General features: G+C 45.7%; 1 protein-coding gene across 1 annotated transcript; it reads right to left on the reverse strand.

The window, feature by feature from the left end:
• Positions 1 to 4,175: 4,175 nt before the first annotated feature.
• LOC112560295 lies at positions 4,176 to 6,745 on the reverse strand. Its single transcript, XM_025232058.1, has 2 exons — positions 6,444 to 6,745; positions 4,176 to 6,027 (listed from the first exon to the last, which is right to left on the reverse strand). The coding sequence occupies exon 2, from the start codon at positions 5,890 to 5,892 to the stop codon at positions 5,341 to 5,343; it is 552 nt and encodes a 183-aa protein (XP_025087843.1). The 5' UTR covers positions 5,893 to 6,027; positions 6,444 to 6,745; the 3' UTR covers positions 4,176 to 5,340.
• Between the last annotated feature and the right edge of the window lie 11,723 nt (positions 6,746 to 18,468).

Genomic DNA, 18,468 nt, shown 5'->3' on the forward strand with positions numbered 1-18,468 from the left:
GGAGGAGCAGGCAGCCGGACGCTGTGGGTGAGTGGGTCAGGATGAGTTTGCCAGACACCAGGAAGAGATTGTCTATTTTAGGAGAACATATTCAGTTACCACGGAGGTTTAGTAACCTGAGGTTGTTACTACTTTTGGTTCAAGTCGTGTATTACTAGAGACTGAGGCTTTACGATCAAGAACTTGATCCCTTCCCTTTCTGTTCTAAAACTTCAGTTAGTTTTTTTTAATTGAAGGATGTTCGGATCTTTGGGGAGTAGCTTGTCACGACTTGTAAATAAGAAGTGACTCATGGGGAACATGGGAGAGAAATCACGACGGCTGATCCAAAAAGCAAACAAGTGTACTGCACGCAAAGACACACAGACGCACCACACACAGACATCTCTCCCCACGCACACACAGACACACAAACACACACATGTACACACACACACACAGACATCACCCCTTCCCTTCACACACACACACAACACACGCGCACACACACACACACACACACACACAACTTTTGTAACTACCTCCTGGCTTATGCTATAACAGGGCATAAGGTGCATGTAACCTCAGCTTAATACACAACAAACAGTAGTAAGGTCGTGTTACACCCTGTGTTTTGACAGTTTATTTTTAGCGAGCTACTCTAGGAAACCCAACAATAACACTCAGTCGTGACATATTTTTTTACAGTCTGCTGCCTCCTAATCTCATTGTGTCTACAAGAAACGGTCACCTTGCCCCATCTCCCTTCTCCCACCCCTACAAACATATTATTTACTGGAAACTTGAACTGAAAGCCGGCTTAAAAAGATGAGGATTGTCCATGACACCAGTGCCTGTTGTCAACAGCAGCTGATTTGTTTGTAGAAGGACTATCCTACTTCTTTTTCGGTTATTTTTTGACCCCAGGCACGACGGACTGATAGGATAAGGTATTTGCGTGTTTATAAAGTATTGATTGATCACAATAATTAACTGATACCACGAAGCTGCATCTTGTTGTAAATCGCAACTTATTTGTTTACATCTGAAAGAAGTGTCCTACTTCTTTCGGGTCAACAGCCTGTAGAAGGCCTTTGACTGACCATAACAAGTATCATGGTGTACTAACGAGCCCCAGTGGGTTTCCAGGCTCTCGTCCACACAGGTGTGGCTGCTGATGCGGTGTTAGAATGTCGAGCTGCGGAAAGGGATCGTTTATTGACAACCATTTCCAGTTTATGGGATGCGAGCGCGTGCAACGGCATGGCTATATTGGGACATCTCACAGGAGAGGTAGGGCGCTCAGCCTCCGGCGTTAGGTCCATAAAAGTTAATAGCGAGGTATTTTAAGAAGCAAATTTTAATTTTAAAACGAACTTGCGACCTTTGCTCCTTTTTTTTCCTACCTCCTCCCCTCCAACCACTACCACCACCACCACCAGCCATGACGTAGGCAGGTGAGCGGGACGTGTTTACAGGTGGCGGTGACGGACACGCACATGCACACGAATGCACGGGTTTGTGAATGTGCAGAGCGGTATTGTTTCTTGTGTCAATAGGTCCTTGTAGTCCTTTCTGCTGCACCCTCTCTCCGGGTTTACTCAGACCGTTGTATTATTTTTTCACAACCCACCCAACCCCCTTGCAACCCGTCTTTCCCCTAACGGTGCATGCGCGAGTGACGTCAAGCGGGGCTGACAATAACGGGCGGTTGTTTGGCTGGTGTTCATTCTGGTCCCGAAGGCTGTCAGTCCTGCAAGTCATAAGTGACATAAAGCAGTCACATTTGCATAAGAAGGACAAGGTCGCTTGAGTGACGTACTTTGGGGGAATAATGGGAACGGTAGCTCTATGCAAGTGCACGCTCGCTCACGCGTGTGTATAAAATAACATCTCTCATTTAAATAAGCATAACTGAGAGGTCTGATGACGAGGTTTGCTCATCATTTGCCGCATCTTGTATGTAGCCACAAGAAGACCTGACAAGGGGTGGGGACAAAGGGGGATGCTGCACCTGGACCTGAGGTTGTGAAGGGGGCCCGGCTTTGGTCAAGGGATTTTTTCTTCTTTTTCCTTTAAAGTCAAGTCTGAGGAAAGAACGCCCAAGCAGTTCACATACAGATGTTGAGTTTCAAGTCTGCAGTATATTATTTTCTGACCTTTGATTGACCCCGTCAGGGAAGTGGGTATCGAACCTGGGATGGGAAGCGATCGTCTACCCTGGGGCCCGTGTTGGCTCTCGACAGCCCTGCCCACAAGGTCGCTTAGTGCACTCCCGATTGTGACGTCAGTAGGCCCCCAAGGTCAGTCTTGCAATTCCTTGTGGTCAAGTTCACTCCCCAGCCTCCTCCTCCCACCTGTATTACGTCCTTTCGCGTGTGCAGATAATAACGTCCTTTCTGATTTCAAGTGTGTACAGTTTAATGGCGCCATCGCTAAAATTCTTCTTAGACAAAGGAAAGCTAAGAAAGAACCCCCACGCAAATCTTTCCACCCACCCCTACCCCCAGGTTAGGCTGCCCGGAGGAGCTTGATTCGTGTTTGTGCAAGGGATGCGGATGCTGCCTATCCTCCGACATTTCAGGATTGTGATGCGACGACGACGACGACGACGATGATGATGACGAGGATGATTGTTATTATTAATGTTTCATCGATGAGAAAATATGATGAAACCATAGTCAATAGAGGGGTGACAAGGTTGTTTCGCTAAACTCACCGTCTTTGTATGACAGGTACGCGCAGTCCTCCCTTACCCAAGGTTCTGACTGTAGTTGTGGTAGGTCTCGTATTGTCTCGTATAGAATGATGTTTTGTGTCTGACGTCTTGTGTGCGTCATTTGTTCCACGTCATTTGTAGAGAGAAAAGACGTCATATATACGAGAAAGAAAATGTTCTAAAAAATGGCCAAGTGAGGGGAAAACACAACGGTCTTCTCCGCCATCTTCTTTATAACTCTCTCAGTGACATCCCTCAGAATTGTGCCTCTTCGATTCGATTCACCTGCAATTCTCATCATCCTCATCGTCATCTGCGTGGGCTCGTCGAGAACTGTGTTATGTTCTGTGTAATACGTCGTGCGTATGCAAGGTAAGTACGTTCGTCATATTCCACTGACCCCTGCCTTGGGATCCCTCAGAGGCGCGGAACTTCGTAGACATCTTTGAAATTATCTGATGGTCGCCGAGACGGCTAACGACCCGGTTAAATTATTGCGGAGAAGCTTTTTGCTGAGACAAATCCTCCCTGTCCTCCCCCACGTGTCAGCAGACAGAATACCGAGGGTGTGTGTGTTTGGGTGGTGGGGGATTGGTGTTTTACGCCGAACCAGGAATTAAGGGAATGTCAATGCAAGGCAGTCAACCCTGTAAACAGATGCCACATGCAGTGAAAAACAAACAAACAAAAAAAAAAAACGAAACAGTATGCCCGAGACGAGAGTTGAACCCATGACAGCCAGAACTCTCACTGTATTGATGACAGGCGCCAACCATTGCGCCACCGGGACACCCAGACAGGATGCCGACTCACGGGATAGAGAAACTGTAACAGTAGAGAGGTCGAAACTTGATGTGAACAGATACACTCCTGCAGTGTAGTGCACAGATACCAGGCTTCAACACGGGAACGGAGTGTGATGTATCAAATAAAGGAACGATTACTTTCAAGAGAGAGGAGTACGTCTGTGGAGCTGCAGGCAGGGTAGGGGGAGTTGTGGTTAGGGGAGGGAGAGAGAGAGGGAAGTGGGAGGTCGATCGAACGAGTAGCAGTCCTCGACCCAGAAAGATTACGCAAGCGAAAAACATTTACACAGGGGATTGAGAATTCGATTATGCGGGTGTGTGGCGGGTGTGTGGCGGGTGGGCTGGGCTGGGTCTGCACAATCTTGTTTGCGTGTCGATCGCCCGCGGTTTGTACCCGATAGATAAGCTCGGGCGAGCGCCCACGCGCACCTCACTCACCTTCATTAAGTGTCGTGGATGAACCGACTAGCCACTTCACCCGACACTCCCTTCCCTGGATTTTGACATTTATCGTCTCTCGTCACTGCGTGAATCAATCAAAGACTTCATAAGCCGCTCCTCTAATCTTAATTGCATGGCAAGAACAAACACCTTCAATTTACATCTCCAACAAGCGGCGAGCGAGAAACTGATCCTCTCCCCCAAAAAATCCAACAACAACAAAACAAAACTTCATATTTGTTATCCCGTTTATTCAGTCTGCCGGGTATAATTATAAAATTAAAAAAAAAAAACAACTAAAAACAAACCTGCCTTTCTTGGCAGCAAACAGTAAGAAACTAGTAATAACAACCAAACAGGCTGCAAATGTTAAATTAAAAAACCATTTCCAACAAATGAAAAACGAAAAGGGTTCTCATTATTGCACACTACAAGATGGCAGGGGGTTAATGATAAACAAGAGTCATTGCTCCCAAGCTTAGAAAATACACACCGTGCATCTTCTTCACATTAAAGTTGAATGACTTGTGTGTATGTGAGAGTGTGTGCGTGTGAGAGAGTTTCTTTTAGAGTGTGGTGTCTGTGTATGTGTGTGAGGGTGTGTCTAAGAATGTGTGTGAGAGAGCGTGTGTGTATGAGACAGTATGCACGTGAGAGTGTGAGAGAGATATCGTATTAAGGTTAGTATTTAGTATCAGAGTTGAGTAAACGTGATCACTATAAGTAAAAACGGAAATGGAGATCAATTGTTAAGCTTCTCTATCCTCACACATGCTCGCGCTGATTCACACCATCATGATCATTGTTGATGAGTAAGTAACGACTGGCGAAATGTGACCAGACATGCACTGCATGATGACAAGTCGCTGATCATTGTCCGTGCTCAGTCAACATCAAACAATTAAAATTCACTAATTAAACTTCCACTCTATTGCCGCAACGCCGTACAACACAAAGTGAAGGACATCACTATCACGTGATATGGCCAAGATGTAAATATACTTTTTAAATTATATGTACTGAAGGTTCTAAGGAATCTGAGACTTCTTTCTCTCCTTTTTGGCACAACTTCACCAGTTAGTGTCTCCGATATTCACCATCTGACAGTAAAGTCACAGCGTGCCACAAACCACCATACGCCTGGACCGGAGAAAAATGTCGCCCACGGACAAGGGACAAGGATGTCGGCATTTCCGTCGGTGAAAATGATAGCTATGCCACTCTCCCTTCACCATTAGGCTCAGTCGTGACAAGGGGTAAGGACAAAATCCCACCAAAAGGTCACAGGAGTGCCATTTTGCTGTCGTGGAAAATGTTTGCTACTAACCCGAAGGGTCACCAAGACTTGTACGAACTTGCCTCAGTACCTCTGAGGTTGATTAACTCCCAAAGTCTTCAACCTACAGACAGAACGTGCCCCTGCATGTGTTCCAACTCCTCTTCTTCCTCGTCCTCCTCCAGGGACTCCTGCAGCGTGGGCATGATGGGACTTCGGGGGATGACAGGGGACAAGGAGGGGGAGATTGTTCCAGGGGAAGGGGTCACGGTGCCTTGGAAGGCCTTGACCCACTCCTCGGGGGTCACGCGCTGTTCTCGCGGGTTGGTCTCGAAGTAGATGACCTGCCCCTCACCGCCACCCAGCTCCACCCGGAACCGGCCGACCCTCGAGTCCGTGGAGTCCGCGGGTGGAAGGCACTGGCGTGCGTTGCACGTGCGCAGGTTGAGGTAGGTGGCGGGTGCACGCAGACTGGTGCTGAGCACCGCGTAGTGACCGAAGCATGACCGGTACACCTTGACGCTGACCGGGTAGCGGGAGGCGCGCTTCTTGCATGTGCCCCCCGGACTGACCAGGTACAGGTCCCCGGCCAACACCTCCGTACCTGGCTCGGCCTCCTGTTCGGGTACCCACTGCTTGTTGGCACCGCTAAGGCATCGGAGATGTTTCATCTTGAAATGTTGTGTAGCAGAGAGTAATGTCTCGACGCTGTCAGTGAGCTAGCGCGGATACAATAGGAAGGAGAGACACAAAGGTCTTCCTGTCCGTGTTGAGATGTCTGTCAGCTTTGACTGGGTAAAACCTCCCTGAAAATGACAACAGTTTGATTAAATAACAAAACAACAACAAAATAACAGGAAAAGGATAAATATTCGAATTACTGACGAAGAAAAAACACGAAAGAACAAGCTAGAGGTGAAAAAAAGAGATAGAGTGTGTGTGTGTGTGAGAGATAGAGAGAGAAAGTGGCGACAAACAAGGATTTCGAAAGAGATCGCTCAAAAGTGTGTTAGAATATAAGTACACACACTGTCGTTTTAATCTCGTGGTTGTATCTTATCACGATGGCCTCGACAGCAAGCTGGTCACACGCTCGGCGCTGACTTCTACATTAAAACGGACAACGTACAAAACTGCTGACTACGATGTTTATTAGCTATTCCTCCTTCTTTCAACTGACGACTTTTGAACCAAACAATCCAACACATCCAGCCATCCTTACCTGGGTTGAGTTTCGAGTCCCACTTCAACACCAAACACTGTGTCCGCTCCCTGTAAACACCAACGTGGGAAAGAGACTGTCCTGTCCGCAGTGACTATCCGACTCTCATCCGGGCTTTTGTCTTACGTCGTCACCCAGCGGCTGTGGCTGGGACACGGGGGCGGGTGAGTCACTTCCCGTTGGAGACGGACTTGTTACACCGTGAATGAACGTCAGGAAACGATGACACACTAGACGGCGCGAGTGTCCGTGTCTCACCAGCTCCGTTTACGCAGTTTGAATGAGAGCGAGAATAGTAGCAGGTTCGTTATATAGGCAACGGGAGGTGGTGGTGGTGGTGGTGGTGGTTGCTTTTTTTTATTTTTGTCGGGGTCCTTACGATGGATCAGCGCGCGGGGAGTGCACTGTGGCTCAACGTGAGCGGTGGGCTCGCGTTGCTGACTGGGTAAATCCCTCCGCACTGCGCAGGTAGTTTATTGGGCAGGTAAGCAGCGACGTCAGTCAGGTGCGCGAGGAAGGGTAGAGTGGAGGGGTAGTAGGGTGGGTATGAAGAGAGAAGGTAGCTTGTTCGAGGCTGAACAACACAGAAAGAGAGAAAGAAGCTTACTGAGCAATACAGCAGAGTGAAAGGTCTTTCACCTTAACCTGGATCGTCAAAGTGCAGAAGGTACACGACAAGTGGTAACTGTAGCAGAAAAGAAAAAACAAAGGACGAAAAAAATAAGTTTTAATGGTCAGGAGAATTATCACCTTATCACGTCTACATTGTTGTCGGTTTTATTATTGTTGTTGTTTTGATCACAGAGACCGATCTCTTTGTTGTTGGTCGTCATCCGACGGAAAATCCACTTGTCAGGATGATGACTAAGCGAGTCTGACAGAGTGGCTCACTGGACCCACTTCACACAAGTGCCGTGCTGTGTAACACTCATTACAGCCTTCACCCCACCCTCCCCATCCCCTCCCAGCGCTGTGTGGAGCGAAGACAACACGGAATCAACTGAAGGCTGACACACTTCTTCCGCAAAGTGCCGCAGTCATTTGTCAGAAACGAGATTTAACTCTGATTACTTTCTCGCTGAAACCGGAAGTAACAATTAAAAAACCCAGAAGACATGAAAGAAATAAAATATTTACCCGGCGAAATCCGTTTGTGCGAATATTAATGAGATTGTGTAGTGAATGGATTAAGTAACCTAATACTGGAGAGGGGAAGTGAGCACAGACTAAACCAAGAAAAAATATAGAAGGGCGAGGAGGGGTAGGTAGGTAGAGAAAGAGAGATGACGACGACGATGATGATGAGAAGCTTCTATACAGCGCTGTATATCGATAGTAAATGAGTCATTGCGCTGAGAGAAAATCAGACAGACGGAGGGACCAGACATCTGAAGAAGCCGTTACCTCAGCGCCTCCCCCCAATCTTTCCATGACTCATTCCCTCCCGGTGCTGCAGGCGAGGGGTGCGATCTGAGACCCGAGGCGAACTTGTGCCTGCGGGCCAGAACTCTTGACCCAGGGAGCGCCGAACATCTCCAGCACCGTGTTGTCGATAACGGCTTCACTTATCTCCCCCGTCCTCGCCACTCGTCGCTCCCCCCGACCTCCCGCGGCTGCTGTCTGGTGGCGGTGGTGGTGGTAATGAGGGTGCACGGATGTGTGAAACTTGCTACAGTACACCAGTCTGTTGATGTATGACGTGTGAAATACGTGTGGGGGTTGTACCAAGTTTGACTTAGCATACAGACATAATTCTTTATGTGTGCGTGAGTTGAATGTGCTCTTACTCAACACTGAAATGCCGAGTTAAGCAAAATTTCCTATTTGAACGATAGTTTGGTGTTCGGTTGGTAAAATCGTTTTAACAGCAATTTTGTTGTTAAACAATTCAAGTCTCTCTTCACAGGATGGTTTGGTTTAGTTGGCTGGTTTAGTCAGTAGGAAAGTGCTTCCACCTTGGGGGGATTTCACATTATGGGGGGAGAAGAAAAAGGAGGAAACTGGAGTACCCGGAGAAAACAGGTGTCACATTCAGAAAGTGACCCGAAACGAGATCTGAACCCTGAGCCTCTCCCTGCTGATGGCAAGGGATTGTTTTAACCACTACACAGAAGGTGATCAGCGGCCTCACCAGCATCAAGAACATCGAAGATGACATGCTGGTATTCTTGTAGATGTTCGAAATGAACCTTTAAAAAGCAGAGTTTTCGTATTCACGGTGTCAGAAAACTCGATTCTGGACCCCAATACAACGAAAAATAGAACGATTTCTTTCTACCGAGGTTCGGTACATTGTGCCGAGTCTTTACACCTTTATGAGCGCCACCTGTGGCTGATCCCTGCAGTGAGCCTCGCTCCTTCCACCTGACTCTTTATCGCCAGACCTCTTACAGGAAAAAAAAATTCTCCTCCCACTGGCGTGGAACCTACCACAGTGCCAAACTCCCATCTCGACCGAAGTCGGCACAGAGCTAAATTCACAAAGAGGAAGCAGTCGCAAGAAGATGACTGTAGCTCTGTGCGGTTTGGATCACGGAGCATTCATAGAACTGACCTTCTCTATCGACTGCTTTTTTTTTTTTTCTAAGAATCACTGTAAGTTATCTTTCCTGTTTCCTCGTCTGCCGATGTCGATGCCTTTCTCGGGGGAAACCCGTTCCATCCACGAAAAGCCGACAATGAATGGTTCACCAAAAGAGGTTGGGTGAACCGCAGCTGCACCCTGGTTTGTACCAGGTTACCCCACCGTTAGAAGTACTAATAAACAAAAACCTGTTTGTCGATCCTTGAAAGTTCCTACTGCTGGTCTAAAGAATCATTTTGTTTATCGCTACAACGTCCGTGAAGTTGTGGAATCGTCTGCTCGGTGGCTCTGGGAAAATGGGGAGAAGTCTCGGGAAAAAGGAAAGACGGGGATAATGGGGTCAATGGCGGGGTTTTCCTGTAACTGAGATTTTTTCCTGTCTCCAAGATCCGCAATGCAGATGAATATGCGTGCGTTTATACTTTATAGTCTCTCGGGCGATCCTGGGAAAGGGAGGGTCGGGTGAGTTGTTTGTGTGTCACTCATCAGCTTTTGATGACATGTTGCCATGTGTTTGTGTCTCCCTGTCTCACTCCTTGTTGACGAAATGTTCACATCAGTCACACTTACAATGTCACGTGGTGCAGTAAGGTTTCTTTCTGATAAGAAAGGATCAACAACAGGTGAAGAGCAAACATAATAACCAGTGACTGAGACCTCAGTGGCTGTCTTGTGGAGAGAGATAATAAATTATCTGGGTCAGTGGCGTGAGGCGTCGCGTAATCCACTGACTTAGTCACGTGACTGAAGCCGAGTCACGCTGGATAACGGAACACGTAATCACAAACATCACGGGACTTTGTTTTATGTGTAAAATGTTTGCTAGGCGTGTACAGTTAACGCATAGTACAGAGATGCAAACAGTTCAAACTTAGGTATTAACACTAGTAGAAGGTTAGAGACAACCATAGATGCGTGTATGTGCCACTTGATACAAAGTTTACATAATACTACAACATTCTTTAAGTTTATGATAACCAGATATTTGGTCTTATTTATTTATTCATTTGCTTCCCCTTTTCTTCTTCTATTTCCCGCACTCACTCATTCAGAACACACACACAGGCGTTTGTAATTTTCTTCTTGTCCTGGTCATACCCGCCTTCCTCCCCTTTATACCTCCATATTTTCTGTGACTCAGAACCACAGTTGACAGCAGTTCAGTTTATTTGAAAGCTGGGGTCGAGGCCTGTTATTTGTGCACCAGTCACGGGTGGAAAGGGGTAAACTCGCACCACCAGGCCCGGTCTTCCACCCGCCTGAGTAGGTCCCCAACTGAGAGCAGCTCAACAACCTGGGAATTGAACCCCACTCGTTATTGTATTGATGCACACGAGTACAAAGTTCGTTGATTCAAGAGGAAATAAACCTCAAAGCAGGCGCTTAACGACATTTTTACCCAGCTTTCAAGGTCGAAAAATACTTTAAAAACTTCGCATTACCTCAAATAAAAACCTTGTCAGCGATGTGAGATTGATAATTCTTGTGTAAGTCATCCTGTGACTGTTCTATAGCAGGTCAGGGCAGGGTGTGCCACACCCATCTCCCTCAGTTCCCGCGGCGGGTACGAGCAGGGCAGGTGTTCGGAGGTTCTTCGATCTCGGGTATATACAACCCACACAGCGCGGCGCGACGCGGAACGTTTGCGGCACTACGCGGCGCGGCGCGTCACCTGATGGGAAAGACGGTAGAAATGAGAGTGTCACACATCACGTGACTGAACAGATGAGTGTTACTAAATCATAGTCACGCACAAATGCACGTGTCTGCGTGTTCACATACTATTTTTAGATGTCCGTTTTTGTTAACGCCTCCTCGTCAACCTGTCGCAGCAGCGGGATGCTTGATGCTTACGTAAGTGTCACGATGTGCAGGTGCTGCTCACAGCGCCCTCTGTGGTGGCGGGAATGGATGGATACTTTCATCTGCAAATAATGCTGGAAGAGCTGCGTGGTCATAATTAACACACTAGTGAAGTCGGTCATCACGTCATCCATCTGTGCCGACAATTAGTGTTCGGTGACGTGCTAGGACGCTAAATGCAGCTTTCCGTTCGTTACAGGGTAACGTTAGTGGGGTTAAGGGGAGGGAGATGGAAGGGAATCATTTGTAGGAGCCCTTTGTGAGCATTTTCTGTCTCGTGGCACGGAGGATCAATCTTGCCGCACTGCCTTTATTTATGGCAGCGCGAACTGGTCGTTAGAAACAAAGACGTTACGTGTGACATCAAGATGAGCTTTGTCCTCAGTAACGACACACGTAGCAGGTATATTCACCGCGGCTTTACTATCGATGACTTTTTTTTACTCAGGAGACGAGGATCTTACTTACCCACCTGCTCCACACCCCATCCACCCACAGAAACAGGTGGGAAGTTTTCAGTCGACTTTTACTGTCTTACGCCATCAGGTTAGGTGACAGGTTTGTAGGTGTCATCGTTGCGACAGGGGGACAGAATAAAGAATTTTCAATCTTGACAAGATTTGCCCTCCATTCACAGCTGCGCCTCAAACCAAACAACGTGTCTAAGTATTGTACTTACATGTCTGTCATAAGTCTGTAAGACTGTGTTGGTTCAGTGTACTTACAAGTCCTCTCCTTGCAAGTCTACAAGACTGCGTTGGTGTTTGGTCTTCTTTGACGATACATATGATTAATAAAGTTTTTAGCTCATCCCTAAGCTCCGGTATGAGCACACCTTGTGAACTCGCTGTGTCATTCTTTTCTTCTCCGACAATTAAAAAAAACTGTTTCCACACATATTGACGGATGTAGTTCGTCAGCGCTATAATCTAGACCTAGAAACATCAAAAGCGAAACTTGGAAAAACTGCGTCAGTCGTTTGACATGCAGGTGTTGCCTAGGTGACAGTTAAAGGTGTGAGCGTCGTAGGTCAGTGGCCTTGTAATGCTCTAATACACGGACGCAGATGGTCCTTAGGGAACTTTAGAGACTTCTTAATGATCGGTCGTGATGACTAAACAGCAGCAGGATGTGCAAGCAGAGTGCACGACACAGAACTGAACCTACCTGAGGGTGCGCACGTGCCCATCGTTAATACCGGGCATGTACGTCACACCTGTGACTCTGGGCACAGTGGAGCTGTTAAGCTAAGCACAGTACGTCACAAGTGTGTCCCTTGGCAGTTTAAACAGGTAATCTGATCTGATCATAAACTGTCACTACTGTGACCCTACATCCAGCTGATCATAAGAATATAATTCTGAACATTTGTGTTTTCTTCTTGTCCTCTTTGCACAATGCGTTCATGATAGTCGGTTTGTTAGAAGACGTATATAGAGGTCGAGTTGACTGCATTTAAAGTTTGACAGTGAGCACTTTCACTGCACGCTTCCTATCTAACTGACAGGTAGGGGCATAAAGGAGCAACATCCAAGATGTATTGTTAATGATCTTTCTTTTCTCGTCTTGCGCTTCTTTTTTTCTCTTTAATAATGTTTTTACATCCGTTGGAAAAAGAGCAAACTCTTTTTATGAGTTCTTAAAACGTAGAGACCACTTGTTGTGTCTTCTGGAAAAAGATTTTATAGTCACGATGGACTAGACTTTATGAGCTTTTACACAACAAGTATGAAATTGAAGCGATGCTGAAACTTTTGCTATTTTATTACCTCTCAAATGGCGGTCTCTGAATACAGGGTTATCTCCTTTTCCCCGACTCACCCCTCTCACCCCACACTCAAATATGTATTATTCGAGGTGGTATATATGTATAAGGAGAAATACTGTCATTTAGAATGTCGTTTCGTGATGTAAGATGTTGTGACTGACTGGTAGCAGCCGTGGTGAGCAAGAAGTGGCTCACTGTACCTATACTAGGAAGACAAAGCCGAACCCTCTCATTCATCCGCATTCCCCATAAAACAGTTCACTGCTGGGTGGAAAGCCACTGGGTGGAGCAAGCCTCCAACCTTTTACTAACTACTTTCAGGACCCATCGAACATAAAAACAATGTCCTTCAACCAGGTAGTCCTTCAACCAAGTAACCCACCAACCAAAGTGAATGATTGACCGGCAGAGAAGGTAAAGAGCTTATAAAAACAGGATGAAAACACTTAGTAGCCAGAATGAAAACACTTAGTAGCCAGAAAGAATAAAGTAAATAAATGTTTTGTTATCGTGTTCACGAAGACTCTCGGCTGCACGGCCTCCACCTCGTGTTGTTGTCACCGGTGATGAAGGGAGCGCGAGGTAAGGAGAAATAAGTGGTTTATTCGACCCAATGTGACCTCGGTGTGACCTCGGTCTGATCCCAGTCGAACACAAATAAGTGTGGATGTGCGCAGTTATGAAGGACTTATTACTTCTGTTGTTGGCTACGTGGCGGAGCTTGGATCTGATTGTGGGGGGATGGTGCTGGGTGGGTGGGGGACTAATGAGCCAGGTCCGCATTCAAATGACTTGCGTGTAACGGTTCTGTGCCGGGAAGGTGAGAGACCCGAGAACACCAGCTAATGGCCTGGAGCTATCTCACACCTGTAGGAGACAATAAACACTGTATGTATATAAACAGGGAAAAGTCCAGTCTTTTAAAATTAAGTTCTTATCCTTCATCCACAATCTCTCACTCCTGAGTGTGGTGTGTGTGTGATTCATGTTTATATGTGATTGTGAAATACAATGCTTGTTCCCATCTTGTATACAAGAATCGAAAGATCACTATGTGTCTCTCTATTTCTCTCTGTCTGTCGGTCGGTCTGTCTTTATTTCTCCGTGGCTCACATTCACACTAGCGCGCACACAAACACACTAAAAAACATTCCTCCCGATTCTGTTGCCACATCTTATTTTTGCTTGAACTTAAACCTGATCCTGGACTGGAATCATCACAAACAGGAAGTTTCAAGATTAGCTAAATCAAGAGAAGAATTAAAAATTCAAACAGAAACCCTCGAGGCCTGACAGAGCCTTGTGTGGACAAGGATGCAGCATTCCTCAAAAGCTGAGTGTCGTTACACATCGCACTTAATCATTCTCATTCTTTTTCCCTCACACCATCCTTACACCGACCTGCATCGCAGCAGCTGGCTGATGTTGGAGGCCGTTTTCAGCAAGCGCCAGTCAATCTGTGTTTAGGAAATCCGGCAAAGTTAAGGTCGAGGCCGCCATTGTGAATGGGAGTTGGGGTTAGGGGGTAGGAGGAGGGGGAGGTCTGGAGCACGGTCGTGGGTTTTCTCCCTGTGACTTAAACCAACGTGCACCCCGACACACATACACAAGTCTTGCTGAGACACACAGGTAAAAGAAAGAAACGAACTAATACCAGAAAAAAAATTGCAGTACATCGACAAACAGATCGACATATTGACTAAAGATATTTCCTCAAGATTTACACCCTTCGAGAATTCGCTTGCTACCACCGCCATCGGCAACATGACTCAAGTATCAGGATCAACAACAACAACTTTGATTACTTTAGCCAGTTAGCATACTGTTCAAATAAATAAAAATAGTTGCATGTTTTTCGATTGTTGTTCATATTGATCAGTTTCTACATTTTCCGCTGTCGTGCGTCGATCAGAAGTAGGCCAGCAGATGGCGAGCTGGGAGGGTTTGTGACGCACCTGATTCCCTCCAGAAATGGGAGGAAGTGGGAGGGTGATCTGGGGCTGAGAGACGTAAAGGCACGTGGTGGGTGGGTAGGGAAGGAGTGAAGAGGAGGAAGAGAGAAGGAAAAAAGCGGCCTGGGAAAAGTATCGATGTTAAGCCATGTAGAGACAGACCACTCTTCTTACACTCTTCATTTCCCTTTTTCTTGTTATCCCTTTACATCTTTCTTTCTTGTTTTCTCTCTGATTGCGTCCCGTGAGCAGAGGCGGCGTTAGGAACCGTTAAGAACACGCGGGGCCTGGGGCCAACCATCCGCGCGGGGCCTGGGTAATGGAGTACGTGTATCAATATCCTATTGATATGATGCCGGAAGCACTGATTTATATACAGTTAGATAAGCTGGATCCATTTCGCGAAATAACGCACGAATTTAGTGTTTTAATTGTTCGTAACCTTTCCCACCGTTTGTGACAGTAGCGGTTTTTTCTTAAAGCGAAATAATATGGTGACGATAACTTAATAAACTGCTTGTTATTATTGTCGGGTTTAACGTGAAGACATGGGTTCAATAATTTGATTAATTAGAACTTAAAAGTGTTTTCTGAACGTCAATTTTTTGGTCACAACTTGTTTAGCACAGCTAGCAATAAGTCATAAAGATGACCTCGGGGCTGAAGCGCGGGGCCCCTTCGAGAGCGGGGCCTGGGGCGGCCGCCCCACTTGCCACCCCCTAACGCCGCCGCTGCCCGTGAGTACAATCTTTGTGTGTGTATGTGTGAATCGGTGTGTGCGCGCGGTTGTATGTGTGCGTATGTATCCTCGGATGAGTGTTTGTTTGGTATTTTAATACTTCAATAGTTTTGTAACAGGAAATTAATTTTTTTTTCCTAAGGAAAAAAAGCTTCGACAGCAGGTCGTTAACAACTTTACATCCTCCTCTCTCCCCTCAGCCACATTAACATCGAAACAACCGGTTAATATTGTATCATTGTGTCAAATAATGTGCATTACGTCGAGCAGGCTAATTAGGAAATAAATTAATTAATAAATAGCTTTTCCTTGTTCTTTCCTAACAGTAGGGAAAGAAACAACAAAACTTTGTCGACAATCGCATTTTTCATCTTGTTTACTTGTGACAGTTCCTTCAGGGCGTCATCCTAGATCCCTGCTGTAGACAGAAGCTTTGCGAGATGTATTGTAATCTTTGTTGGTTGTTACAGGTAACCTTTAACCTTTGCTGCACACGGCACCACAATTAGGGTAGTAACCCCGAGACGTCTGTTCTAGCAATTTCTTTGGGTAAGTATGCTTGAATAACATACCTTTGCGAGGTTTATATCTCTGTCAAACAACCCGTCTGTTCACCAGTCTGCCTGACTTTGGAATGGATGAGTGATGGTAGGAGGGAGAAGTTACGAACACGCGAATTGTTGTTAGAGGACGATCTATGTCCCACATGGACGTGAGTCGACTTGAATGTGAGCCAAGCTCATTAATTACTCCAATCACTGCTGTAAACGAGAGTGTTTTGCTTGGAGCGGCGGCGGAAGAATTTTCTGTGATGTGGCCTGAGTAGGACCGTGTGTGTCTGCACGTGTGGGGTCACGGGGAAGGTCCGCACCCACAGGATCCCGGAAGCTCGTACAAGTTCCTGTTGTGACGTCACTCGGAAATTCTAAGGGAGGGATGTGTGCGTGGAATGCCAGTAGGAGATGATGCTTCCCCTTAGGGGCCTAGAGTTTTATGATCGAACGTCTGGAGAGTTTGTTCGTCAATGCGCGGTCTGAACACGCGCGTGCACTTCATTATCAATCGGTGACGTCAGTCAGTTATCTCAGGGGCGACCACTGACTGAGGCGTTACGTGATTTTCGAACGAGAAGAGGTCAGGGATGCAGAAGAGATAAGAAGAGAGTGTTTTTTTGTGACAGTAGAGGGTTAGTAAGTGCATTTGTTTCCTGCACTTGTGTGATGTTGAAGTGATCTCAAGGAAATTCACCCCCCTCGCAAAAAAAAAAAATAAATAAAAAACTAACAACATGATGGTGTTATCATCGGTGTTAACGGTAACTAAATCATAAACAACTGTCAGAATTTAAAAAAAAATGCAAACGGTTGAAAAGAAATCTCCAACGTAGACGTGAGTAATTTCAACAGCTTATCGGATGTTACCATGTTACGGTAAGCTTTCTCACATCTCATTTGGGATTGTTTACATTCTTGTTTCATCCGATTTGTTGTTGACAAAAAGCGAATATAATTTCTCCGTTGATTAATTTCTCATGTAATCAACAACCCACTTATTACGGCTGCGCAGAAACTGTTTTCCTCAGTTGTATTTTATTTTTACTTCACTAAATCCCCACATCCCCTTTCCCTTTCCTTATCTATAATCTTTATAAATAGATTGTTGTTGATATCTCTTCAATCTCGCTGTGGAGATCTCTTGTAAACAATCATAGGTGGTGAGGTATTTATCGACCTAGTCTAGCTTTTACACTTACTAATGACTTGCTCACAACTTCTGAGAGGTATTTGAATGACTAGAACAGTTCAGAGTATTCTCTGTGCGTAGGTTTACTATACTGTGGATATGTTTACTATACTGTGGATAGGTTTACTGTACTGTGGGTAGGTTTACTGTACTGTGGGTAGGTTTACTACACTGTGGATAGGTTTTCTGTACCGTGAATAGGTTTACTGTACTATGGATATGTTTACTGCATTGTAGGGATCATGAATAGCTTTTAGCTCTGTGCCAGTACAGATAGGCTTTAGATGTTGGTGAATAGAACTCACCATGTAAACTTAAATCAGCTGCACTGAGCCACGGAAGAATAAACGGTCGATAAAAGCCGGTTGTGAGATTAGAAGAAAGACGAAATCGTTCTCAAGGGAAAAAGATTGTTGCCTTCCCTCATAGCTGTAACTCGGTGATGAATCAAACACGTTAAAGAAAAAAGAAAAGGAAAAATAACATAAAAAAGGAAAAGAAAAGAAGACGAAGGAAATAAAAAGGAAGAAAGAATAACTAGCCTAAAATGTGTTAAAATTCTCATGCAGAATTTTCTCCACAAGGTTTGAGGCATAGTTATGTAGGAATATTTACTCCCGGTATTGACGACAAAACATTTCATGCAGACGGTTAACGGTATTTACAGGTCACAGTCCCAGTTAGTTTTTTTTTTTTTTTTTTTTTTTGAGAAAACGGCTGCACAATGTCCGGGTACAGAGAAGAACAACCAGACATTGTTATTGTAAACTCGGGTATCTAGTTTTAAAAAATCTCTCACTTCAACCTCTTTTTGGCTGGTTCTGTCGCTCTCGCGCTCTGTACACATTCGCACGAACACACACACACACATACACACGCGCGGCGCACTCACTACCCGATTTTTTTTTTTTTTTTTTTTTGTCGTGAAATTTCTTATCTCAGATTGATTGATAAAAAAATTCCAGGATGTTTTGATGCGAAATATTCTTTCAGGCACTAGAGAGAAGAATTTTTTTTTCGGTAAACGAGAAAGCTTTGGATACCTTGGTTGGGGGCCAGCCAGTGTTTCGTCCTCCGTGTTTACAAGACTCGGCGCAGGTTGGGCTACGAGTGAAAACGAGAGAGGGCTGCCTCGCCACGATAAAGAAAACAAAAAGTTCCTAGGTGTTATTGATGACGAATACAACCCATGCATACACATCATTGGCGGCAATTCCCAACAACAGCTACACAAACGCCTCACTTGCTAAAGTTTGATTGAGGAGTTGACCTCAGACCATATTTGAGGAGAAGAATGTAGTAACATGAAGATGACGCCATTGGCCGTTATGTTTCCTTGGTGACATCATGGCCGACAGATGCGAAGGTTCTAACCG

Source organism: Pomacea canaliculata, linkage group LG3 (assembly GCF_003073045.1).
Source record: "Pomacea canaliculata isolate SZHN2017 linkage group LG3, ASM307304v1, whole genome shotgun sequence".
NCBI classification, from domain to species: Eukaryota; Metazoa; Mollusca; class Gastropoda; order Architaenioglossa; family Ampullariidae; genus Pomacea; species Pomacea canaliculata.